Source organism: Balaenoptera musculus, chromosome X, assembly GCF_009873245.2.
Source record: "Balaenoptera musculus isolate JJ_BM4_2016_0621 chromosome X, mBalMus1.pri.v3, whole genome shotgun sequence".
Lineage (NCBI taxonomy): Eukaryota > Metazoa > Chordata > Mammalia > Artiodactyla > Balaenopteridae > Balaenoptera > Balaenoptera musculus.
The window spans coordinates 92,694,809-92,721,765 of NC_045806.1; the positions used below are offsets into that span (position 1 = coordinate 92,694,809).

At 44.8% G+C, this 26,957-nt stretch overlaps 1 protein-coding gene across 14 annotated transcripts in view; it reads left to right on the plus strand.

Annotated features, from left to right (window-relative positions):
- Positions 1-26,957, plus strand: part of TMEM164 (transmembrane protein 164) — a 161,198-nt gene that overhangs the window by 104,016 nt on the left and 30,225 nt on the right. For all 14 annotated transcript variants that reach the window (XM_036840154.1, XM_036840155.1, XM_036840158.1 and 11 more), the window contains one exon: positions 23,613-23,691. In XM_036840154.1, the coding sequence (XP_036696049.1) occupies positions 23,613-23,691 (79 nt within the window). The remainder of the gene's footprint in view (positions 1-23,612; positions 23,692-26,957) is intronic.

The window sequence follows — 26,957 nt, forward strand, 5'->3', positions numbered from 1 at the left end:
ACAGAGAAAAATTTATTCATGAGGCAGCCAAGCAAGGAGAACAAATCTCAAATCCACCTCCCCCAGGGCGAGGGGCTCAGGATATTTATGGAACAAGGAAGCAGGGTGGTCTGAGGCCTTGGGTAAAATGATTGGTGGCAAGAAGAAGGTGAAGTAATCCGTGTTCTGTGCAAGTGTATCTGAGTTACATGCTTCTTCATGGACTGCATGTTCAGAAAAATGGTGACCTTAGCATGATCTGAGGGTGGAGTTTTTGGCCCTCTGATATCAAAAGGTTATCCATCAGACACTCTCAGGCCCAGTTGAATGGTTGGTGGTCTCGACCAGTTTGAACTGGGCAAGACTAGTTCCACGTTCCTGAAAAACAACTTAACACCTCTGTAGGGGGTGGTTAAAGGAGTCCTGTGATATAATCTGTAAGCTTCATGCAGCTTGGAGGGTATACAATTTGTAAGAACAGTTAAGGCGAACTTGGTCGATGAAGGCAGGTTACAGGATATTATTTATTAAGCAAGTTATGGTTTAAGGAATCTAACTGATGACCGCCCTCGGTTTCATTAGTGTCTCCATTTTACAGACTAAGCCTTAGAAAGTTTAAATAACTTGCCCAGGGACACACAGGAATTGACAGAACTGGCCTGAGAACTTCTGTCTTTCTGATGCCAAAGCTCATGGGCTTCCTTCCTCCTCTTTCCTAATTGTTTAGATTGATTTTCAAGTATTAAGCCAAGTCAAGTCTTTGCAGAAATTTTATACAATATCCATTAGAGATTTGGAGGATTGATTTATACTTTCAAGATTTTTTTTTTTTTGCAAAAATAATGTACGCTCCTTGAAAAACCATTTAAACAGATGAGTATAAAGAGAAAGCCAAACCTTTTAACCCCATCAACTTTCGATCCTGTCCCCCCATGGGTAAGTTGTATTAAAGGTTTGTATATGTTGCCACATTTTTCTTTTGTGGTGTCTGTCCCCTGCAGGGCACCCAGCACATGGTAGGTATCCACAGAGAGTGTAAGTGAATTAGTCAATCAACTCGAACCTCTGTCTTGCTCAGAGAAATTCCAGGGATCTTTCACACACGTGTCCAGGTTAAAATCTTAGGTATGAAGACAGAGGGACGATAGATGATATTTTTCCCAGGTGAATTATTTCTTAAACCACTTAAGATAATGATGTTTTCCTGATTACAGCAAAAGACATATGTACTGAAGAAAATTTGTGAAATACAGAAAAGTAGAAATAAAAAAATAATCACCACCAATGCAAAAGTGGTTGTTTTCAGCGTATTAACAAGAAAAAAGAAACACCACAAAGCGTGAGGCTTTTGTGCCTCTGCCGTTACAATTGTATAAATATTTTCTTTACAGAAGTAATATATTCATAATGGAAAAAAAAGAAAATACAGAAAAACACCAAAATAGAACAGAAAACATTGAGCAGTAACAACTGTTCACATTGTTTGCAGCGTATTCTCAAGGTCTTCTCCTCTCTGCCTAGTTGTCAAGAGTTAGCATAATGTAGTGGTCAAGTTGCTGGCCCTGGAGGCATTCTGTCCTTGCTTTTGTGGCTGGCTCCTCTGCCTTTATTCATGTGACCTTGGGTAAGTTACAAACCTCTGTGACCTCATTTTCTTATCTGTAGATTGGTGCTCAGATGAATTGAGATATGTGGGGTAAGCACTTAGCCCGGTGTCCGGCACATAGTAAGTGTTTAGTAAGTATCAGATGCTGTCGTTGTTACTACTATTCCTAACATTATCTTAGAAATCGAGGCGTGTTCCTATTGGCACGTGCTATTTGATGTTAGCCTTCAGGGCCTTGGCCCCAGCTTCCTGGTTGGGTGATGGTGAAGTGAAGGGGGCTTTGTTTCAGAATTAGCATTGCCGAGTGAGATTAAAATTCCCTGGCAGGATTTCTTTTCCACATTGACTAATAGCGCCTTTGCTTTTTTTTTTTTTTTTTTTTGCCTGTTTGATTAAGGAACTGGCCAGCTCTCTCTCCTCCCTCATGACAGGTGAATTAGGCCCACTGCTGGTGTTTCTTCTCATTTGAATGAAACATCGAGACCTTTGGGTTTGTCAGTGACGCCCAAGCCCCCCAACCCATGGGGAAGGTGGCAGCCGTGAATGAGAATGGCAGGCAGTAGCGTCTGCCTCCAGAGCTTAATAGTTCCTTGCCTTGGTTCTATTCCTAAAAAGCGATCAGAAGGCACAGCCTCTGGCTCGTCCAACCAACACTTCTCGCTCAACCTTGAGCCACTCCCCCAAGCAGTGTTTCTTTATGCAGTAAAAGCCGTAGCTAGTGGGCGAGTTCACTCTCTCCGGTCTGTGGACCAGTGGTTCTCAGCCGTGGCTGTACCGTAAAATCACCAGAGCCAATTTCAAGACGTAAGGCTTTTCAAAAAGCACCCCAGGCAATTCCAGTGTGCAGCTGGGGCAGCGCTGCTCGGTGCTCTGTCCCACTCCCACGCTGCTGCTGACTGGGATTTGGGGCTCTGACCAAGTTCATTTCACCTCATCAAGCATCAGTTTCCCCATGTGTCAAATGGGCTTAGTGACATCTGCTTTCTCTACCTCACAGATATGTTATGGAAGAAAAGATAGCAGACAACAAAAGATAACAAAGAAGAATTAGCAATGAGCTTTGAACATTTAAAAGCACTCCACAAATGAATCCTTGCCTATTTCTTTCTCCCTTTAATCATTTTTTTGAGGGGGGTTTAATTGAGATATAATTTACATAATACAAATTTATCCTTTTAAAGTGTACAATTCAATGTTTGATTTAGTGTATTACAGAGTTGTCAACCATTACCACTATTTAATTTTAGAATATTTTCATCATTCCCCCAAAAAGCATTAGTGACATCTCTCTGCTCTCCCCTCCCTAGACCCTGGCAACCACTAATCTCCTTTCTCTCTCTCAACCACTGATCTCCTGTTCTGGACATCACATGTAAATGGAATCACATAATATGTATCCTCTTCTGACTGACTTATTTCACTTAGCATAAAGTTTTCAAGTGCATCCAGGTTGTTGCATATATCAGTACTTCATTCCTTTTTATGGCTGAATAATATTCCTTTGTACAATCTACCACATTTTTAAAAGATTGGAGTATAGATGATTTACAGTGTTGTGCTAGCTTCAAGTGTACAGTACAGTGCTTCAGTTTTTCGGATTCTTTTCCCTTATCGGTCATTACAAAATATCGAGTGTAGTTCCTTGTGCTGTACTGTAGGTCCTGTTGGTTATCTCACATTTTGTTTATCCATTCATCCACTGATGGACATTTGGGTTGTTTCCACCTTTTGGCTATTGTGACTAGTGCTGCTGTCAATATTTGTGTAAATGTATCTGTTTGACTGCTTTGGGGTATATACCTAGAAGTGGAATTGTTGGGTCATACGGTAACTCCATGTTTAACCTTTTGAGGAACTGCCAAACTATTTCCCAAAGCAGCTGTCCTCCCAGCCTCCCTTTATGTCCCACGCACCTAGGACCTTGAGTAAAGTGACTGGAGACTTGAAGACAGACTGAAGGTTTATAAGTCCAAGGGGAGGGTGGTCACTTCTGAGTCCCAGTACTGCACTGGTACCAGTTGAGGAAACTTTGATGGTAGGAGCAGGCCAGAGGAGCTGACCCAGCAAAGAAGTTTGGGGCAGGGAAAATCTTAAGTCAGGAGGTTCTAAAATGCAGTGGATAGTGTGAGTATAATTCTATAGATCTGTAATTTTATATTAAAGAAAATGGAGACATATGTAAAAGTAGAAAAAGAAAACTATCCGAGTGCATCCATTACCCAGTTTCAACAATTATCAACTCATAGCCAATGTTTTTTTAATCAATACGCCTTATTCTACCTCAAACTGCTTCCCCCCCCCCAATCCTCCCACCACTCACTCTTATACCTGGATGATTTTAAAGGAAATTTCATGTAATTTTAACTATAGGTATTTCATTATACATCTTTAAAATATAAGGACATATATATATAATCACAATTCCATTATCATATCTATAATCGTTATCAGTAATTCCTTAATATTATCAAATACCCAGTCAGCAGAGCACAGGTTCCAGTCTTGCTTCCACAACATCAATAGCCCTTCTCTGAGCCTGTTTCATATTGTAAAATGAGGACTATCATAATAGTTCCTAAATCTTCAATAAGGTAATGCATGTAAAGTGCTTACCACAATGCCTGATGCACAATAGTAAGTGCTCAAAACTCACCAGTCCAGAGCCACAGCTGCATTATCTGGCCCTTACCCCCCTGGAAGCAATATTCCTCTGCCTCAATCATCCCAGGACCGGGTACCAGGCAACCAGAGACCACGCCTATAGCTTAGAGCCTGCTGTAATTATTCAAACTAACCAGTCCTAACTTGTTACCCTGCCCTGCCTTGCCTGTCCTGCAGAAATGCAGAAACTAATAAAGGCCATGGCCTAGGCTCTCCCCTCGCTCCTGTCCCTTTGCCTCCTGACCAACACTGGTGCTTCCCCATGTGGCTCTGCATGGCATGGGTGCCTCCTATTTCTGACCTATGAGTATGATAAACTTTGTTTTCCTGAAAACAAAATAGTGCTCAATAAAGTTTAGCTAAGATTATTATTTATTAATAATGTAAAATACCTGAGTTGCTAATAAGGTACCTTTAAGAATGGTTTTGGCTTAGAATCAAGAAGCAGATTTGGGGCCTTGCCAACAGATTTTTTTTCTGGGGAAAAAAAAAAAACCCAAACCAAAAGGTAGCTGAAAAAGCTACAGAACACTGGCATATATAGTTTATTCCCCCTGAGATTCCCGTTCATGGTGGTAGAAGCATGTGCATATTAAAGAGAGAGGAGAGCGGGCTGGGACGTAGGGTGCCAGCTTTGGAACAGGTTCAGGGCAGGGAAGGGCACTACCAGCAAGAGGTGAGCGAGGTCCTCAGATTCCTTGCTCAAGAAATGAAGCCCCAAGTAACCTGGGCGGTCATGGGCTTAAAGCTCCACCTTGTGGGGACTGGTGCCCGAGCTACCCTGCGTCTGTGCCTGAGGTCTGGGAATGGAAGGCAGCCTCATCCTGCTGGGTTGCTCTTAGAATCATTCCCCTACTTCTGGGGCGGGCTTGCTCTCTGCTGCCTGTTCCAGGCATCAGCTGACAGCTTTTTAATAAAAATGGAACCCAAAGGAGGGACGATAAGGTATCTGATTTTAACCCAAAGTGAGAGAACACCAGATGTTTCATTCTGTCTGAAGGTTCGAGGGAGGAAAAGCAATTAGCAGCTGCTCCTGATTTAGCAACAGACACCTGCTAAATGCAAATCTGTAAAACCGGTCAGGCTTGGCACCAGAAGTGCATACGCTGCTTCTCAGGCGTTTCTGGAAATTGTAAATTATGTTGGCCCAAAATAGGCGGGGGTGGGGAGATATAGAGGGGGGCTCTAAAGAAGCGGAACATGTCCATATAGACCAAGGAGTATGGTTTTTTTTAAGATGACAGCCACTTAGAAATGGCTATTTGGAGGGTGAATGGAGAGGAAGAGAAGACCATGAATCTTCCAGAAGCTGCCTGGTCCCTCCCTGCTTCTGGTCTGACTCACAGGCTGCCCTCTGTGGGGACCGTCCCATGGGAGCAGAGGTCCGGCTGACGGGAGGGTGGGGGGAATGCTGCTTCCCTCTATGCAGCAAATGCAGATCCCTGCTGATCCAGAGCCCACCCCTCGCCTCCTCCGAGGGCAGTGAGTCTCAAAGCAGGAGAAACCCTCAACTCTCAGATCTACGGCAGCTCCCTGCCCTGTGACAGGTACAGACTGTTGGCTCCAGGAGCCACCAGGACATCTTTGGCCGGGAAAGGGGTTTATCCGTAGCCTTCTGATTTCCAGGATTCGTTTCCAAGTAGCCATGAATACTGCTCTCCGCTTCCATTTTCCTGAGGCACGCTGAAACGCGACCAGTGGATACTGTAATTGATGAAGAGGGCTTTAGGGATGTGTGTGTGCGTGCGCACGTGTAGCTGATGACACAGAGGGCTAATTTGTAGGTGATCTAGACTGTGTCAGAAGAATTGGGCCACTCCCATTTGGGTGTCGTACCACATTCACTGTATGTAGCTGCTGTTTCCTGCTCTCCAAGCTAGGCCAGAAGTCAGCTGCAACTTGAGCCAAAGGGATAGGCCCTGTTCTGTTTCCAGTTCTTGAGCAAAGGGATGGCGACTTGCTCTGCGGAGCAGAGACCAGGGGGATTGCTGTTGGCAGACGCAGGGCCAGAGCTGTCCATTGTAAAATACGGCCTGGAACTTTATCCTGGCAGGCTGCTTTCATGTGGTTAAAGACTAAACTCTTAGTTCCAAAGGTGGAACCAGAGAAGATTCTTTTTCCTTTAACTGAGTAGGCCCTTAGGCAAGAAGAGTCGTTCCAGATGTGTTTCAGTTTTACTTCCCCTGCCCTGCAATGCCAGTGCAGGAGGGGAGAAGGACCAGGGAGGCAAGGGTAGCGGGAGAGCTAGAATCCCCACTCTCCAGCCAGAACTGGGGGAGTACCCACCTCCTCTGGTCACGGGCTAGACAGCATTCCCATCAGTCAGCTCCAATACGTGGAATAACCACGGCACAAATGCGTGTCCTGTGACAACAGGCTGACCTAGAGAGAGACGCAGGGACCCTGTCTATGATGGCATTCGCGAGGTGCACTCATGGCGCTTATTGAAGCAGCCAGGGATTACCGGGCTACGTGTACAAGTCATCCACCCATGACACTCTTTGAATAGTTCAAACTAGCTTGTGTGTCACAATTCAGATGACCTCTCAGCGCAGAATTACTTATTCTCCTTTAGAACCTAAGACCTATAGGCCTCAACTCATCGGAGGAATAATTTTGATCCCTGGTGACCAAAGGGAGCTGTCTCATCCCGAGGTGGTATTTTCTTGGAGGGTCCAGGCCTTCCATAAGGAGTTTGTTTCTCCAGGGACCCTGCTGATGAAGGGGGTTGGGTAGGGCGTGAGCCTTCACTCATCCCAAACTCCAGCACCCAGAGGAGAGTCTGCTTCTCAGCACAGATGTGACTGCTGGATGTCACTTGGTCTGCCACCATTTGATACAGGTTGTAAACTCCAGGTTGGAGCATTTTGTCTTTTTTCTTTCCCTTCAGTCTAGCCTTTTGGGGGGATTTATTGGATATTTTCCCTTTACTAGTTTAGAAGTTATACACGCTATTTCAGCTATTGTTTTTTTTAATGTTTATCCTACCAATGTTAACATAAATATCCAGATCTAGAGTCAGTCAGACTTTTTCTCTCAAATAAGACAAGGATCTTATAACATTTTTTTGGCCATAGTTTTACTGAGTTTATTCACATAACATAAAATTCACTCATTTAAAGTGTAGAATGTAAAGTTTTTTAGTATATTCACAGAGTCGTGCAACCATCACTACAATTAATTTTTAGAACATTTTTATCAACCCCAAAAGGAAAGTGTAACTGCTTAGCTATCACCTCTCTGTCCCCTTACAGCGCCCCCCAACCCCTGCCCGCCCCCAGCCCTAAGTAACAACTGATCTAATATCTATCTCTATAGATTGGCCTGTTCTGGACATTCCCTATTAATGGAATCATAAAATACTTGTCCTTCTGTGTCTGGCTTCTTTCACTTAGCATAATTAAAAAAAAATTTTTATTGGAGCATAGTTGATTTACAATGTTGTGTTAGTTTCAGGTGTACAGCAAAGTGAATCAGTTATACATATACATATATCATTAGCATAATGTTTTGAAGATTCATCCATGTTGTAGCATCTATTAATATTCCATTTCTTTATATTGGCTAATAAAATTCAATTGTATGGATATACCATATTTTTTTTTATCCGTTCACCTGTTGGTAGACATTTGGATTGTTTCCACTTTATGGCTGTTGTGAATAATGCTGCTATGGACCTTGATGTGTCACTTTTTGTGTAGACATGTTTTTGTTTTTGTTTTTGTTTTACTCTTGGGTATATCCATAGGAGTGTATATGCTGAGAAATGGGGTTACAACCTGATTCTTTTGCATGTGGACCTTATAATATTTTAACTCTGTTCATCACCCTCAACTTATATGCTTATGTTGTCATGTATTTTAATTCTGTATTATTTTAGCTTTTCTTTTAAAAATAATACAAAACATTATTATTTTATGAAAAAAATGTTCATTTGGATTTACCTACATAATTACCACTTTCTTTGCTCATTATTTTGTATTGTGTCTCGGGCTTTCCATTTGACATTAGTTTGCCTTTGCTGGAATTATATCCTTTAAAATGCCCTTTAGAGATGATCTGCTGATGACAAACCCTCTTAGTTTTTCTTTGCCTAAAAATGTTTGTATTCCTTTTTCATTCTTGAAAGATATTTTCACTGGATATAAAATTCTTGGTTCATAATTATTTTTCTCCCAGCACAGTGAAGATGTAGTTTTACTATATTCTGTCTTCCACTGTTGCCTTGAAAAGTCATTAGTCAGTCTTAACTTTCACTCCTTGGAAAGTAATCTGTTTTCTTTCTGATTGGTTTTAAGATCTTCTCTTTGTCTTTGGCATTCTGCAGTTTTAGTAGGATTTGTTTCAATGTTTATTTGTTTTGGCTTATTCTGTTTGAGAGTCTGTGGGTACATGTCCTTCTTCAGGTTTCTGAACATTCTTAGCTATTATGCCTTCAGGTATTTTGTCTGTCTCCTCTTCTTCTTCTAGGACTATGTTTAGAGTTATGTTAGTTCATCTTACTCTGTTTTCCACACCTCTTAATCCTTTTTGTTCCTATCTTCCACTTCTTTGTCTACTATGTTGCATTTTGGATAATTTCTTCAGCTCTATATTCCACTTATCTCTTTAGCTGTCTAATCAGTAACTAAACATATCAGTTAAAACTATCAATAGAGTTTTTAATTTCAATTATTTTTCCCTTTTCCAAACCTAAACATAGTCTATAACTATTCTGAGGTCCTTAAAGCTCTGTTTTCACTGGCTCTTGGCTTATCTACTTGTGTGTTTAGGTTTTGTTTTAAATATTACTGTTGTTATTGTTCTTTTATTGTACATTGCTTATTTTCTTTAAAATGTTATTTGTGGGAATTTTTTGAGTCCTGGATTTCTCTAGAGAGGATTTGTCTTTGTTCTTGCCAGGCGCTTGAGGGCTACCAGTCTGGAATCATGCTAAATAAAACTCTCAACCTAACATTTTTGGATTACCCAAGTAGTATAAATTTAGACTGCAAACCCACACGAGGGCTGGCTTCTGGTTCCAAGATTTTAGTGGAACTAACTAGTTTCTCCCTCTACCACCCCAACTCATCGTTAAGATTTGAGACTGGATTTTCCTTACCATTCTAGGGGTGGGGTAATTTGTGTTTCCAGTACACCTTTACACTGAAGTGTGGCTTTTTGGGGTCATAGATCTCTTTAAGTACTAACTAGCTTTTGTTATTACCAGAAATGGAAGTCCGGGTCTTGTTTCCCAGCCCTCTTATGTCTGTGTCCTTCCTGTTGGGGGCAGTCAGGAGGATGTTCTAATTCTATTCATTGGTTTGGCCATCTATCTGTTCTCAGTGCTCTCCTGAAATATCTCTATATAAGTTGATAAATACCTACTATATGTCTGTCTAGTATTGTACTAAGTTCTATGAGGTATCTGGTAGCTATTTAACCTGTCACATAGCTAATAAAACATTAATATTAGAGGTCGTGAGCCCTTGGGGCACTGATTTAAACCATCTTTTGATTTCTGAGCCCTTCTAAACCCTAGAAATCAGCATTTAGAGTGAGGTGGGTATAAGTGCATGAAGGCAGGGACCGTTTGTATCTTGTTCATAATAGTTGACACATAATAGGTGCTTAAAATATATATTTGTTGATTGATTGATTGAATGAATGAATATGTTGGTGTCTGGGAGGTCATGGAGGTAGATTCCAGTGTTGACTAGTTCCCTTGGCAGTACAGTTAGAAGATTCCAGGTCTGGGTTCGCATAGTGGGGATGGAAGAGAGAGGATAATATTTCAGTAGCAGGGGATCAAACCATCATGGATTCGAGTCATTTGTAAATCAGGGGTTTCCTCTGTACTGTAAAGGGCCTCAGCACATATCAGGGTACTATAACGTAGGTCAGTGGGTAGGAACATGGACTCTGGAGTCAGATTGCCTGGCTTATATCCAGGCTCTGTAACTAACCTTGGGCCACTTATTAATCTCTCTGTGTCTTAATTCCTTCATGCAAAAAAAGGGGATTATAGCATTTATCTTATAGAGTTGTTTTTTGTTTGTTTGTTTGTTTGTTTAAATTTATTTATTTATTTATGGCTGCGTTGGGTCTTTATTGCTGCGCGCAGGCTTTCTCTAGTTGCGGCGAGCGGGGGCCACTCTTCGTTGCGGTGCGCGGGCTTCTCATTGCGGTGGCTCCTCTTGTTGCAGAGCACGGGCTCTAGGTGCATGGGCTCAGTAGTTGTGGCGCACGGGCTTAGTTGCTCCGTGGCATGTGGGATCTTCCCGGACCAGGGCTCGAACCCGTGTCCCCTGCATTGGCAGGTGGATTCTTAACCACTGCGCCACCAGGGAAGTCCCTATAGAGTTGTTTGAAGTGTTAGTTAATACAAGTACTTAGGACAATGCCTAGCCGAGAAGTGCTATGTACCAGCAGTTATTAATGTTTATTATTATCTTTATTGTTGTTTTGAACACTAGTCACATCATTATTCTTGTCAGTACATTTTCCTGGGAACTGCCTGTCATTTCTGTGAGAAAATATTCTAATCTCACACCTACCATTTAGACTTCTGGAGGCTGACCTACTGTAGTATTTCCCCAGGTGTAAGTTAAACACTCCTGCATCCAGATTACCTTAGGGAGCCATGTTAAAATATAGAATGCTGGGACCCATCCTAGTAGGTCGAAAGGATTCTTCCTCTAAAAATTAGTGACGAAAATAAAGATTCTGCACATTCTCTGTGTGTTGGATTAGCCAGGAGCTGCTGTGAGTCAAGTTTATCACCCTTCAGTGCTCGTAGAAAACCTGGGAGCAGGCTTGGAGACTGGGAAGAGATTGAGAATGGGAGAGTTAAACAGAAGAGAAGAAAAGAAGTAGAAAGAGAAGTGAGCAGAGTCTACTCATGTCAGGAGGTTGTCAAATACCATCTTTTGGCCTCTTCTCAAGGGTCATGCCTCTTCTCAAGGGTCATGCCTCAAGGGGACATGTGACATTTGCCTTCCCTTGATTTAGGGATTCCTGAACCTGGCTCCAGCTTGTAGCTTGTAGCCTGGTGTTGGAGACAACAGGGTAGGGAGGCCTGCCTTACAAATGGCTGCCTGGCGCACTGGTTGCCTTCAAGCAAGGGCCCCCAAGGAGTAGAAGATTAACCAGACTCCATGGTTGGTTGGTTGAGGGAAGTGGGCTGGCTACTGAGTGCCCTTGAGCTGTTTTGACTGGGCTAAGAGCCAAATCTCAGATGTGTTTGTCCCTCCCTTTGCTCTAGTGCTGGTGTGGGGTTGGCCTTATTTCAAGCCATCTGATGCTCAGGTCCTTTGAAGGCACTAAAATCGAGCCAGATGGCATCACAGACTGCTTGGGCTGATGAGGAGCTGGAAGTTTAGTACCTTTCCTCTCGTCCCTTCCACTCTACATAGCTCACATTTTCTGTGTGGATCTGTAACCCAAGGCCGAGGAGAATGAGGCCTTGGTCCTGTCAGTGGTGCAAAAGGCCCTCATGGGGCCCCTTGTCACACACCCTGAGCAGGGAGGCCAGCCCTGGCTCAGTCATTCTGCAGGTGTGGTTTGGCCTCCACACATAAGCTGACTGTCTTTTGACTTGCAGCTGCCCTGGTTCCTCTGTAGGTCTTTTGAACAATCTCTGTCATTACCCTTTCCCCTGAGTTCTGTGGAGAGAGCCATACAAATATTTACTTTCCCTCCTTGAGTAAAAAGTCAAATAACGTGTTCAGGGCTGGACTTCTGTGTCCTGAAGTACCTTCTTGTGTACTCAAAGCTTCTCTCCTTTTTCCACATGAAATTCGAGCTTTGGCTCAGTCTGAAGAAGTAGTAAATCTGGATTTGGTGACTTCGGAGCCCCCTGGGGTCTTGGATGGCTAATGCCTATATGGTGGTAGCTGGGTGTAGGCTCAGGCCTTCAGGCTTCATAGTAGACCCTATTTCTGTTCCATCAGGGGAACAGCCTGGTGTTTTGATATATAATAGACAACAGTGGTTAAGATTACGCATTCTGGAGCCAGGTTGCCTGGGTTCACATTCTGGCTCAGCCTTGAGACCTTGGGCAAGTTATTTAATGAAACCCCTACCGCTCTTTCTTTTTAAACAGACCTTTGGTGCAAAGGTCTGTTTAAATCATAAATCATATTTATAATTCTCGATTCATAGCAAGTTTCAACATTGGTCCATTCATGGCATGCTTTAATTTTATTCATGAGTACGTTTATTTATTCATGGAGAGTATTATAAACAGCTATGAACTCAACCCAACAACTAGCCACGTTGATAATAACTTACAGACGTAAGCCTACGTGCTTCCCCCATCCTGCTCCCTACCTCCATGCTCACCACTGTGAACCACTAGCCTGAATTTTGGCTATTATTCCTTTTCTCTTTTTAAAAGTAATCTTATCCCTCTTCTCATGTACACAGAAAAAATATATATATAATCTACATTATATATAATAAAATATGTAATATTTTATATATGTAAAACAGTCCTAAATAAGGTATTATATAATTGTAGTTGCTTTTTGATCCTTATAAAAAGGGTATTATGTTGTATGTAGTCTTCTGGGATTTGCCTATTTTATTCAACATTATATTTGTAAGATGCATCCCTATTATTGAGTATAAATGTAGTTACATTTTCACTGTGGTGTAACATTCCATCGTAGAAACATACCACAGTGTCTTTCTCCATTCCCTTTGAGATGGGCATTTGGCTGTTGCCAGTATCTTGCTATTACAAGAAACCGATCTGTCCTCAATTTCCTCATCTTAAAATTGGGGAATAAAAATAGGAGCTACCTCATAAGTATGTGATGAAGATGAAAGGCATTAATACTTGTGAAGTGCTTAAAACAGTGCCTGGCTCATAACACACGTTTGGCCAGTGTATTCGTTTCCTCGGGTTGCCATCTCCAATACCACAGACTGAGAAGCTTTAAACAACAGAAACATTTCTTCACAGTTTTGGAGGCTACAAGTCTAAGGTCAAGGTTTCAGCAGTGTTACTTTCTTCTGAGGGCCTCCCTCTTCGGTCCTAACCTCCTCTTCTTATAAAGACACCAGTCAGACTGGATTAGGGCCCACCCATATAAACTTATTTTATCTTAATAACCTCTGTAAAGGATCTCCAAAGAGTCAAGTTCTGAGGTACCGGGGGTTGCCTATTACTATTATTATCATCATTATTATTATTTGGTCAGAAGCCCAGAGTTTTCTTCCCTGCCTTTTCAGAAATGACTTTTGATACCAGCAACAGTACTAAAGAATGGCACTTTGTGGTTTCCCAGGATGATAGGCAGCGGCTCCTAAGTCTGTTAGAGGTGAGAGGAGAGGAGCTAGGAGGTGTCATTGTCACCTTGGTTAAAGGAAACTAACCAAGCAAAGTGAGGCCTTGCAGGCGAGCCAGTGGCTGACTGACCCGAAATTGCCACTCAGTAAAGTTCTGTGGGCTTGCCAGGCCTGGGCTGCTGTACCAGGAAATACACTTACACAAGTAACTGCACCACCAGAGCAAACAACGTCTTTCACGGGCTCAGAATATTTTGTTTGACATTAGGGAGCTAGCAGCCACAACTCTGTTCTCCTGCTCTCCCTCTGGAAGGCTCTGAGCACCGAGGAGGAAGTCAGGAGTAGCCCTGATAGGATTGGAATTCCATAAGGAAGGAGCAGCTCCCCCGAGCCAGTTGCCCACCCCTCCCTCTCTCCACATCAGACCTTGAGTGTAAGATGGAATTCCATGCGGCCGGTAGGACTGTGGGCATCTGTCCGTACTGGGGGTTGGGAGTGGGCTCACAAGGGAAGATACAGTGAGAACAAGGGACTTGGGAGGGGGTCTGTAATGTGCTCAGATTAAAAACTAGAAAAAATTCACACGAATCATCCGTAATAGCTTACTGCATCCTCTTGGTTAAGGATGCCTGCAGTACAGAGATAAGAAGAATATAACATGAAAGTTCTCCTCCACCCGCTCCCCAGAGATAATCGCTGCTAAGGTGTACATTCCTCTTGTGACCTTTTTTTTTTTTGACTTTTAAACTTTCAGCTACATGATTAATAAATTAATGCATTAATTTGTCATAAAAATCCAACTATACAAATAAATAGAATCCAAGTCTAAGTCTCCCCTTCCCTATCCCGACCTGTCCTCCCCAGCCCTCTTCCCCCGCCCAGTTTGGTAAATATCATTCCAGTCCTTTTTCTATGCATTTATAGTCACCTAAAAGTACAAAGACTAATTTGTCCTTTTTCTTCTACAAAAAGGATCATGCTGTGTTCGATACAGATTTGTTCTGTTTTACCTACAAATGGTTGTACCTCCTTTTTTGTAAATGGTTGCAGAGTTAATCTTCCAGAGTGTTTTTTGATGACTCTCCTGCCAGTGGACATTCAGTTAGCTTTTTTGTTATTAGATATTTTTTTGTTATTACAAATAATGTTGCAGTGAGCATCTTTATGCATACAGCTTTGTTCATACATGCAAGTGTCTCTGTTGGTATAAATTTCTAGAAGTGAACTTAGTGAGTCAAAGTGAACGGGTATTTAACATTTTTTATAAATATTGACAAATTGTGCTCCAAAATGATTGCACCACCTAAGTGTCTATAGACAGATGAATGGATAAAGAAGATGTGGCACGTATATACAATGGAATATTACTCAGCCATAAAAAGAAACGAAATTGAGTTATTTGTAGTGAGATGGATGGACCTAGAGACTGTCATACAGAGTGAAGTAAGTCAGAAAGAGAAAAACAAATACCGTATGCTAGCACATATATATAGAATCTTAATAAAAAAATCGTTCTGCAGAACCTAGGGGCAGGACAGGAATAAAGACGCAGACGTAGAGAATGGACTTGAGGACACGGGGAGGGGGAAGGGTAAGCTGGGACGAAGTGAGAGAGTGGCATGGACATATATACACTACCAAATGTAAAATAGATAGCTAGTGGGAAGCAGCCGCATAGCACAGGGAGATCAGCTCGGTGCTTTTTGACCAACTAGAGGGGTGGGATAGGGAGGGTGGGAGGGAGACGCAAGAGGGAGGAGATATGAGGATATACGTATATGTATAGCTGATTCACTTTGTTATAAAGCAGGAACTAACACACCATTGTAAAGCAATTATACTCCAATAACAATGTTTAAAAAAACCCCAAAAACCAAAAACAAAAACAAACAAAAAAAAACAAAATGATTGCACCTTGTTTTTTCTTCCAGTTAATTATACCTTAAGATTTTGCCATATTAGTTCATATAGATTTACCTTCTTTAAATTTATTTACATTTTAAAAACTTCCCAACTTCTTATAAAAATTTTCAAACATCCCGAAGAGTTGAATTAAGGGTATAGTGAACGATGACTGTATACCCTCAAGCTAGATTCAACAATTACTGTTTTTCCCTATTCACTTTCTTTCTTTCTTTCTCTGTGGAAGTTTGCTGAATCATTTCCCCTCAAATTGCAGACATCTTGACACTTCAGCTCTAAATACTTCGTCCTACAGCTCCTAGGGAAAGGAACATTCTCTTGTATATCCACAATACCGTAATCACACTCAAGATAATTATCAACAATTCTCTAATACTGTCTTCTTTATCTAATAATCTGTTTATATTCAAATTTTCCCAATTATCCCAGGAATGTGTTTTTTAAGTTTTTTTTTTTTTTTTAAATCAGGATCCAGTCAGGTTTCAAGATTGCTTTTGTTCTCTCTCTTCAGGTTTTGTTTATTCACTTTTTAAAATCTAGGAGCAGGTCCCCCACCCTCTCATTCATGACATTGACATTTTGATGAATCCAGGCCAGTTGTTTTGCAGAATGTTCCACATTCGGGATTTGTCTGTTTGCCATGGCACCTTGTTGTTTTTCATGGCAGCATGGTATTCTGTTCTGTGAATGTATCGCGGTTGAGTTTTAGGTTGCGGGCATTCCTTTTGTGGTTCCTCTAACAAGTGGTATTTAGTCCCAAAGAGTTTGAGGTACCAGTAGCCACAGTAGAAGTCTGTGGTCAGTTAATGAAGATAAAGTGTTCCAAAGCCAAACTTGGTTGGCAGAAGAATTACCGAAGGCTGCATCCTTTCCCCTTGAAGGGAGATAGATTATTGTTTTAGTCTGTTCAGATTCCTATAACAAAATACCATAAACTGTGTGGCTTATACACCTCAGAAATCGATTTCTCACACTTCTGGAGGCTGGAAGTCTGATCAGGGTACCAGCAGGGTCAAGTGCAGACCCTTTTCCGGGTCACAGGGCAGGAGGGGCTAGGGAGCTCTCTGAGGCCTCCGATTTCATCAGGACCTAATCTCCTCCTAAAGGCTCCACCTCCTAATACCGTCCCATAGGACATGAATTTGAGGGAGACACAAGCATTCAGACCATAGCAATAATCTGTTTTGATTCTCTGATTTCTTTGGAGAGGCTGCAGTCTGGGGCTCAGCTGAGAGCAGGGTCCTGTCTTTGTGACCACCTATCCTCACTTTGCACTTCATCAGCAGTCGTGGACCCTTTTGGTAACACAAGTCCCCAGCTGGCTAGGGGAAGCTCCTGGGTTGTGAACTTCCCCCGCTCCCCGCACACCCCTCCCTCGTGCAGCTGTTCTCACTTCAGCTCGTCCTTCCCTCCTCATTTCCTGGAGCCCAAGGCTAACGCTTCTCTCTGTGCTCTGGCTCCCAGCCTTCCTGTCTGCTTCAGGACCTCTCACCATCCGGTGCCTCCTCCCCCTCTTGCTTCTTCAGCCTCCCTCTCCCCACTGGCTCCTTCCCTCCATCTATAACTATGTTCAGGTCTCTCCCAATTCTATCAATACTCCCCTTGAGCTACGACTTCTATCCCTCGCCATCCATTCACTCTTGAAAGAGTACCATGGACAGGGGTCTGCAAAGTGGGCTGCATAAGGTGTTCTGTTTGGGTGCATAAAGAGAATATCAGCATTTCTAGGCCTTTTAGAATTTCATCCATTTACTTTTCTCTGTTTGCATTTCATACACATGTATATCATTTGCCTTTCAACTCTTCTCATCTTCTCCAGCCTCCTTGAGATCCAGACCCACATTCCCACTGATTTATGGGCATCTCTGCGAGGTTCTCACACTGGGCTCACAAACTCAGCCCGGTCTCAGCTTTTCTTATGCTCCTCGTCCTCCAACCTGCTTCCTTGACTGTCGGCCCCAACTTAGGGAGGAGTCCCAACATCCCACCAGCCACCTAGGCCATCAGCCTGCGGGTCATCTTTGACCTGTCCTCTTACTCCTGCTTACCGCCCCCACCCCCACCCCCACCCCCCCGCATCTGTGTCAATTACTCAGTCCTGGTGATTCAACTTCCTTACGTTCTCTCAAACCTGCCCATCCTCTGTTCTCTCGCTGCCTCTGCCTTCAAGCTCGATTTAGACATTTCTATTCCCAGTCCCTGACATACAGCCACCAGCTGGAGCTCTGCACAACTGTACATCGTACAGGACCGTCCCTACTGTTAAGGAAAAATCAAACCAAATCCAGTGCTTGATATACAGGTCCTTCCATGCTCTTTTGCTGTGCTGATGTTATCCCTTCATCTGTTAGCTTTCTCAACCAGACTATGAGCTCTTGTAGGGCAGGGACTGTGTCTTCATCACTGCCGTGTACCCAGAGCCAGACACATTACCTGCCACCTAGGAGTGTCTCAATAAATGATTTTTTTTTAATTGGTTGGCCGAGAGTAAGAATGAGACTGTCATGGGTGAGAAGAGGAGAGCAGTATTGATACTCCTTTGAGAAATAAAGAAGTCTCCAGGAGAAACTCTCTCTTAGAGATGGGCCAAAAGAATGGATTGAGCTGGGAAGCTAAAGTTATCCTAGTAGTTGTCTGCTAAAATAGTGATTGTGACTTAGGGCTGTGGGCAGGCCCAGGTGCCACCATCTCTTGCTGGAGTCTCTTGCTAGGGCAGAATAGTCAGGTGAAATGAGGTCCAGCTTTTGACCCAGAGAGACCTGGCATTAGTCTTGATGGCTGGAGTTGAAATCCTGGCTTTACCACTCACTGGCTGCATTGACGTTGAAGAGGAGGATTATAATAACAGCTAGCATTTATTGAGTACATATTATATGCCAGCACGGGGCCAGGAACTCTACACAAATTATTTCACCTAATTTCACCACAACTTGATGAGATAGCTTCTATTATCATTTCCACTTTACAAATGAGCCAACCGAAGCTCAGCAAGATTGTGATTTGCCCAAAGTTGCATAGCAACTAAATGATGGAGCTAGAATTTCAGTCTTAACAGCCTGACTCTAGGCTGGAGATATTCATTTGGGAGTCATCAGTATATAGATGGTATTTAGAGCCAGGAGCCTGAATAAGATTATCTAGTGAGTGAGAGTAGATAGAAAAGAAAGCCAAGGACTTGGTTCTGGGCCCCTCCAATATGTAGAGGAATTAGGAACATGGAGGTCATTGGTAACCTCAATCAAAGCTATTTCGGGGGTTGGGGTGTGGTAGGTATGAAAATTTGATTGGAGTGGATGGAAGGATAATTCAGAGGAGAAGAAATGATGGCAGTGAGGAGAGAAAAACCATTTGAGGAGTTTCTCTATAAAGGGAAGCAGAGATATGGGGGTGATAGCTGGAGGGTGCAGTGAGATCAAGAATTTTTGTCTCTTAGGAAGGGTGGGAGGGAGACGCAAGAGGGAGGAGATATGGGGATATGTGTATATGTATAGCTGATTCACTTTGTTATACAGCAGAAACTAACACACCATTGTAAAGCAATTACACTCCAATAAAGATGTTTAAAAAAAGAATTTTTGTCTCTAGATGAACAACTTTGTAGCTTGTTTTTTGATGGGAATGATCCAGAAAAAGGGGACAAATTGCTGGTGGTGTGTCCCCGAGTAGACGAGAAAGGATAGGATCTAGTGCAGGAATGGGGACTAGCCTTAGCCAGCAGCATGGGTGGGGACGGTGCAGGGGGGAGGGCGATGTGGAGGTGGGAGCTCGTTGATGTTCTCTTCCAGTTGCCTCCTTTTCCCCAATGAACTAGAAAGCCATGCCACCAGCCAAGAGGGAGGATGGGGGAACGTTTGAGGAACACAGGAGAAGTTGTGAAACAGTGATAGGAATCGTCCAGGAGAGAGGAGAGTGAACGGATTTGAATGTAGTCGGATTATAAGGTCGCATTAAGGGCCCGCTCAAAGTGTGCAGTCATGAATTTCAAGGGTTAACAGCATAGCTTTACGTTTTTCTCCAGCCGTGCTTACTTGCATGGTAGAGGCACGGAAAAGGGTTGAGAATGTATGGAAGGGAGTGATGGGCAAGTATAGAAGTGAGGACATGAGGTAGGTGAGGGCCAGCAAAACAGTGGAGGATCAGGAGATGTGGGTCCTAGTGAAGGTGGAGAATTATTAGTCGGGATGTGAGGGGCGCAGAGTGATTGGGTAGATAGGAGGTGGTGGTTGGAGAGTGGGGTGCATGACAGAGTTTATGGAAGGGTAGGAGGTGTTGGCAGTGACAGGTATGACCATGGGGATAAAGGGCTGAGGTGAGATGGACGTGAGACCCTCGAGGGGAATGGAGTTCAAGGCATTAGAAACCAGTGTGTGCTAAATATTGAAAACAGGGAATTTTGACAGAGGCATGTTGGACGGCAGTGACAGGGAGGGTCCAGAGTTGAGAGTAGTGGGTGGGAGAGACTGACGACATGAGGTTCAGATCAGGGCAGTGGTTAGGAAGGAGACAGCATTGAGGGGCAGGCAGGACCCCTCCTGGCCCAGGGGTACAAGGTGACATGGGAGGGAAAGCACCCACCACTTGAGAGGGCTGTAGGGATAGCTGTGTCCTCAGAGGGGGGACCAGGTTTTCATCAAAGTAAGAAGGTCAAGGGACCGCTCAGAGAAGAGTTTGAAGATGGAGGGGATTTTGCAAATGATAGTGGGTTCCAGAGGATAGAGGGGAAGCGTTTCAAGCGTTGGGGAGCAGTGGGAGGTGGTCTCAGATTCGGGCTTGTAGAGAGCTATATGGAGGTTAGAGCTCAGGTGTTGGGCGGTGACCTGGGAGTCTTGGGCTTCTGATGGTAATGGAAGTAACCAGGGGCATACGGCACACTGGGATGGGCGGTCTTCACGGCAGAGTGTGGTGTTGCGGCTGTCAGAGGGCGGAGGGTCGGTAGGAAGGAGGTCGGGGATCTCGCCATGGATGGAACCCGTGTGCTTCATATTTCGGGCAGTCCGATTCCAGAGGCCTGGAGAACTTTGCCAGTCTACTCTATTGATTCTGAAAAAAGATGTTGACTTGGACGTGAGAAGGAAGTTATGACTTATGTAGCTTAAAATGTTTTTATTGCCTTTGGCTTTCAATTGCAGTGATGTAGGACTTTCTGTCTAAAGCCTCGGGAATCCCCCAGCTGAAAAGGAGCCCAGATATGTACATTAGACTCGAGTTCCAGATGTGCGTTCTGGAGGGCAGAGATGAATTAGCCAAGTGGAACTTCTTCTGGGGGAAGTAAGACACTTTACAGATAGTGTTTATGAAACGGGTATCTTGGAATAATTAAGTGAGATAGGACACATGAAAGTATTTAACACAATGCGTGGTACATAAGTACTTTCTAAATATTCTTTGTTATTAAATGTCCACTGGTAGGTTCGTGCTCGCGTTCAGCTCCCTTCCTCCTGCCACTTGTGTGGTTTTCTTAGGTTGCCCTCCTTCTCTTTCATCCCTCTCCCTTCCTCTCCCTGGCCTTAGCCGTCAGCGGTGCCCACACCTAGTTGAACACTCTCTGTATCCTTCTGAGGTAGAGAACTCTTGGAATAGGGGGAGGGGCTGCCCTCAGAGGAAAGACGCTGCTGATGGGGCCGGTCTCCTGGCCACCCCAGCTGAGATCTGTGACCGAGGTGTCTCCAGAGCCCCGGTGGGAGCTGAGAGACCTGTATTGCAGGCCAAGCTTGGCCACTGTGAGGGCGGGGATCACGTGAACAGGGAGGGACTGGGCCCAGCCCCCAGGTGGAGGGCAATTGCCGATCCTGCTGTTGCTAATGAGCTTCTATTACCACTCCCCTTGTTAACAGGGCCTCAGCTCCACTGCGCATCTCCCCTGCGCATCTCCCAGGTGTCAGGCGTTTGTGGGAGGGAAGGAGCGGGGCACGGGGTAGGGGAGTGTACAAGCTAAGAGTATAAACTCTAGAGCCGGACTGCTTGGGTTTGAATCCTGGCTCTGTCACCCGATGAGGCGTGTGCCCCTGGGTAAGTTATCTAACTTCTCTGTGCCTCAATTTCTCACCTCTAAAGTGGAGTTAATGGGAACAGTACAGGTGAATTAATAGGTGAACTGATAGTTAACAAAGCGCTTAATAGTTCCTGGCATGCAATAAGGATTCTACAAATGTTTGTTTTAGTAAAAATTTTTTTAAAATGTTTTTACAGCAATCTTATAACAGCATAACTATTTTAATTTTACTGGTGCCAAAACTGGGATGGAGAGGTTCAGTGACTTGCCTGAGGCCACGGGGATATTCACTGGCAGAATCAAATCTAGGATAGGAATTTGGCAGCCTCGAAAGTCCTTGCTTGCGGCCGCAATGCTGAACTGCCTCCCGGGACCTGCCTGGTGGGGAGTTTGCTTTCTAGAAGGGCTATGAGGGAAGGGAAAGCAAGTGGGCAGCGTGAGTCTAGGTGGGTAAATAGTGGCTGGAGTCTGAGACTTCAGCAAGGGGGATACCGCTTGGGGACCTGGCTGGGACCCGGGCGAGCCCAGCTCTCTGCTCCCTGCTGTGGGAGAGCAGCCTGGGTCCCCAGGCCCTGTTTCAGGGAGAGGTCTAGTCCCTTAGGCGCCAGAGAGCTGAGCCTTCCCGAGACCTTTGCCTTCTTGCCTGCCTTCTGTGTGACCGCAGTCCAGTCAGTTAATTTAAGATAGTAGAGTGATCCCAGACCACGTTACTCTGAGGGTCCCTGTGGACCTCTCAGGCCTCCAAAGTTACCTCCTGCTGGTGGTTACCTCCACTGTGAAACCCCATGACCCTTTAAAGCTATTATTCCAGCGAGGTCTACAGAGACGCTTGGAACCTCATTTCTCTTTCTGGGATTTTACATTTCCTTCTGTGAGCATAAAATAATAGTCGAGCATCATCTGGGTCCTTGGGAAATTTTCCTTCTGCGTGGGTTTTTATTTTCAAGAGCCAGACCGGTGACTCTGTCCAGGGTCTGCAGTCATCTCAGCTCCCATTCTGGGAGCTCTGCCATCTTTCGGTTTGGGCCCTTGGGTTCCTGGGTGTGGGGAGCCCAGAACTGGGTCCTCTCATGAGCTCACAGGTTTGGTTCTGTGCTCGTCCTGTTGGACACAGTGAGGCAGCTGACCCTTGCCCTGGGTGTCCTTGTTTCTCTGGGCCTCCCCTTGGCCGGGGTGGGGGGAGGTGTGTGGGCGTGCGTGTGTGTATCTGTGTGTGTGTGTCTGTGTAGGGCTGTGTAAGCCCCGGAGGCCAGGCCTCTTGCCAGCGGCTGCAGTTCTTTTCCCAAAATTGAGTTAGCCGCTCAGCTGTTTCCACTCTCCACCCACTGCCAAGCGCTGCAGCACGGTCCCCGTGCCAGGTTGAAAGCGCACTCTGCTTTGGTAATTTAGAGCTTCCATTTTGAGAGAGATGGGAAACAGGAGTGAATGAGTGGGCACGTTGGATGGAAGGAGGGTGGGGACATTCTTTTTGGCAAGCCACGCCAGAACTGGCCCAGCTGCTTGGTCTTCACCCAAAATTAGGGCTAACCCTGGACTGACCCCAAGTATCCAGTGGAGAAACTCTTTATTCTTGGATCTAGACCTAACCAGACCTGGCAATCAATATTTTTTAATCTGCAAAATGGGAATAATAAATCCTACCCCATATGGTCTTCATGTCAAATGAGAAATAAGCTTTTAAGTAGGCCATCAGCTACTCACCAGGAGCAGGAAGTGACGCAAGCTTGTGTTTCTCCAAGTATATTTCTGCAGAACACTAAGTGCTATTTTTTTTTGCAAAGGCACTGGCTAAATAAGTTTGGGCCACACCGGATAAACAGTGTTAAGCAGCCTTCTTCTTTGCACAGACCCCACAGGTCCTTAATCTACCACTAATATACATGGTGAATCTCCAAGGGGATAGATTGTAGGTAACATTTCTTAAACTTTTCGCCAAACTTTCTCAGTGGAGCAGTTTGCAAATACCGTCTCTGCAAGATACACTTTGGAAGATACCAGCGTAGGTCATAGGCATATTCATTTCATTCTTTTTTCTCTAATTGCGAAGGGAGTTGAACTGGTTGAAGTGCATGGGGTTGCTAAGATGTGGGTCCTTGGGAGCGAGGGCGTTCAACTTCAGAATCTGTTGGAATGAGTGCTTCCTGCTCTGAAACACCTCTCTCTCTCCTGTCCTTACAGCTCCCCTTTGAACTGGAGATTTACTACATTCAGCATGTTATGCTCTACGTGGTACCCATCTACCTGCTCTGGAAAGGAGGTAAGGCCAGCAAGCCCCACCCCTGTGCCATCCCGACACCTAGCCTCACCCTTCCGTTTGGGGCCCTCACAACCTCTTGGGTGCCTATCAGGATCTTGAGGTGCTGCCTGGCCGGGTCTCTGCAGACACCAGGCAGTGGGAAAACGGGCACGGATGAGGCCCACAAAGAGCCTGCTGGCTTTCCAGAACCATCCTTTGTGTGGGTGAGCTCGGTGCCACTGACGGCCTGTCCTAGGGCCGGGGCCTCGGGCTCTTCGTCCGTGGTGGCGTTGGGTTTTCACAGAGCCTCACGCACTCTGTCACTCGCTTCTGCTTGTGCCTTCTCCCGGCCTCAGTGTGCAGCATAGGGTAGAAGAAAAGGACCTTGTGCTTTTCTCATTATACCCATCCTCTCAGAACTAAAAAAGGTATCGAAAGGGGCAAGAAGTCCAGAAACTGGGATTATGGGATTGAGGGAAGAGGCAGGTGAAAGAGCAGTGGCCTTCATGGAAAACAAAGCATCAAAAATCTTCATTTGATCATGAAGGGAGAGATCGCCAACCTGGTCAGGAAGCTGATCTCTTTGTGACCTCACAATGACCCTTAAGTGATCCCCTCCCTCTATTATGTAGTAGACAAACGAGAAGGGGAGACTGGCTGTGAGAGCCCCCTTCTCGAAGTTCTGACCTTCCCGGAAGGTCCTGTACCTGGAAATCATCCTCTTTTAGTCATAGCCACCAGCCTCTCTGTCTTGGTTGCTGGGACTTTTCTGGGAGACCAACCTCACCCCAGGCAGCAAGGGTTTCATTTCTATCACATGAAGCCACATGGACCCTAAAACCCACTGGGAGATTGTTTGGAAGTTGTGCTTCCTCTAACTCAGGAATTCTAGCAAATCTTAAGAACTCCTGGCACGAGGGAGCCTCAAGGACCAGTCAACCGGGGGACATGCTGGAGGATGCGAACTGTTGCTCTCCATGGAGTCTACTTACAGTCAAGGATCCCTGGTTTCTGTCAGTTAGGACTCTTCTTAGGACCTGTCTCTAAATATTCTTTGAAGCTGTCTTTACCCTGTATAGCCACTTGGGGTCTCACACTGTCAAAGAGCACTTCCTTTTAATTTGCACTAAACACACTCTTTTTCCCCACTGAGCTTTAAGAGAGGTCTGACGTTCCAATATCTAGGTGACCTGGGCCATGTCTCAGGTCTGTCCCCTGTGGCACAGGAAATAGCTTCCTAATAATATGTTAAGTCTCAGAGATACACTCATTCTGAAGGGAACCAGGCAGGAAGCTGTCCCAGGGCTCCAGGGCCCCACCACTCATGGTTCCTGGTTTCTGAGGTGTGGGATGCAAGTTCTGGCCAAATGTGCATGGCTATTAGTTAAACCTGTTTGTGCTCTGAGGTGCCATAAAAGTCTGTCAGTTGGCCGAGCCAGAGTGGTCTGACACGGAAAATACCCAGTAGCCTCTACGTCCCCCGCCTCTTCAAAAAATCCCACCATCTGGGAAGCTACACTTTCTAGAAGTGGCTGATTCCACTGCAGCCTTCTGTTGAATCTGTTGCTGCACTGTTTGGGGGAACTGAGCTAATAAGGAAGTAGGGATTCCAAAGTCTTAGTTCCAGTTTACTTATTTGTTTACTGTGAGTGAGTCTTTCGCCTCTCCTCTGGTGCCTGGCCTTGAAAAGAGGTTGTAATAGTAGTAACAGTAATGGCAACCACAGTGTAACTATCAATGCCTACTTTTTATTGAGCGTTTTCTGTGCAGGATACTGTGCTAGGCATGTTTTGTGTATGTTCCCATCACAACTAACCCGGTGAAAAATCCTCCTTCTACAGAGGAAAAAAAAAAAAAAATCAAGGCTCGGGAAGGTTAGGTACCTTGCCCCGCAGCTTGGATTCAAAGCCTGGCCTTGATTCTCTCACACACCATGTTGTCCTAAAAGACAGATGTGTGTCTCCTGACCACATCAGGCTGGGAATCAGCCCTCCAGCCCGCCCTGCTTCAGCCAGTCACTCAACACAGACAGGCGTACCTCATTTTATTGCACTTTGCTTTATCGTGTTTTTTTTTTTTTTTTTTACAAATTAAAGGTTTGTGGCAACCCTGCATTGTCAGAGGATGGTTAGCATTTTTTAGCAATAAAGTATTTTCTAATGAAGGTATGTACTTTGTTTTTTTAGCCATAATGCTATTGCACACTTAATAGACTACAGTATAATGTAAACGTCACTTTGATATGTGCTGGGAAACCAAAAAATGCATGCGGCTCACTTTATTGCGCTATTCGCTTTATGGCCGTGGTCTGCAACCAAACCCGCAGTAACCCCGAGGTGTGCCGGGATTTGTTCAACACCTACTGTGTGCAGAGCATTTGTGCTAGGGAATCAGAGACGAACCAGAAAGGCCCAATCCTTCCACAGGGAGTCACTGTCTGAGAGAGAAGACAGACAGGTGTAATACAGCGTGACAAGTGCAGCTGTGAGAGCGTGATAGGATTTCTGAAGCCTTGTTCGCCTTCCCTACTTTACCATTTCTGGGCTCTTGTGTGCTCTTGGCTTCCTTTTTGGCTCTTTGCTGTCATCTGCTGTTCACCTGGGGGAAATTATGAGCACATAGAGGAAAAAAAAAAAAAATCTGGATTTCCTGAGGTTGGTTTTACCTTCACGTGAGCCTTGGATGTAGGCCTTGCAGAGGGGGCATGCATCTGGAGTGAACAGTGGGAAGAGTATTCCCTGAAAACCAAAAAGCTGAGAGTTTGGGGCTTCCCTTCCCTAATAAAAGTCTTGTAATTTTCCAGAAATAGCTGGCTCAGGAGTTTTTACCCAAGGCCAGACAGCTGTCCTTTAGGTACCACCCATGCCCGGGAACCCTGTTTCCCTGAAAGGCAAGGTCCTGCTTCTCCTGTGGTTTGGGGGTGTCTGGGGGGTGCTGAGTGGGAATCTCATCCCCCCCTCGTTTCTGCAGCCCTTCGGCACCACCATAGTAAACATGACCTCCCCTGTCCACACTGCTCTGTTCTTCCTCCAGCCGGGCTCTTTATTTCTCTTTCCTTTCCTCCCAACTCTGACTTTGGCCGTGTGCAACCCCACCCTTACCCCCAGCTCTTCACAGCACACAAAGTCCTCCCAGCTCTTGCCTGAAACTCCCTCTAACGGAGGCTGTTCTCTCCGCTTGGCCCTGTGTGCCGCGCGGCTCTCCACTGTCTCTTCCAGACCACTGTTTCGTCTCTGCCTTCTGTGACAGTGCTTTCTCCTCTACCATCCTCTCTTTTTCACTACCAC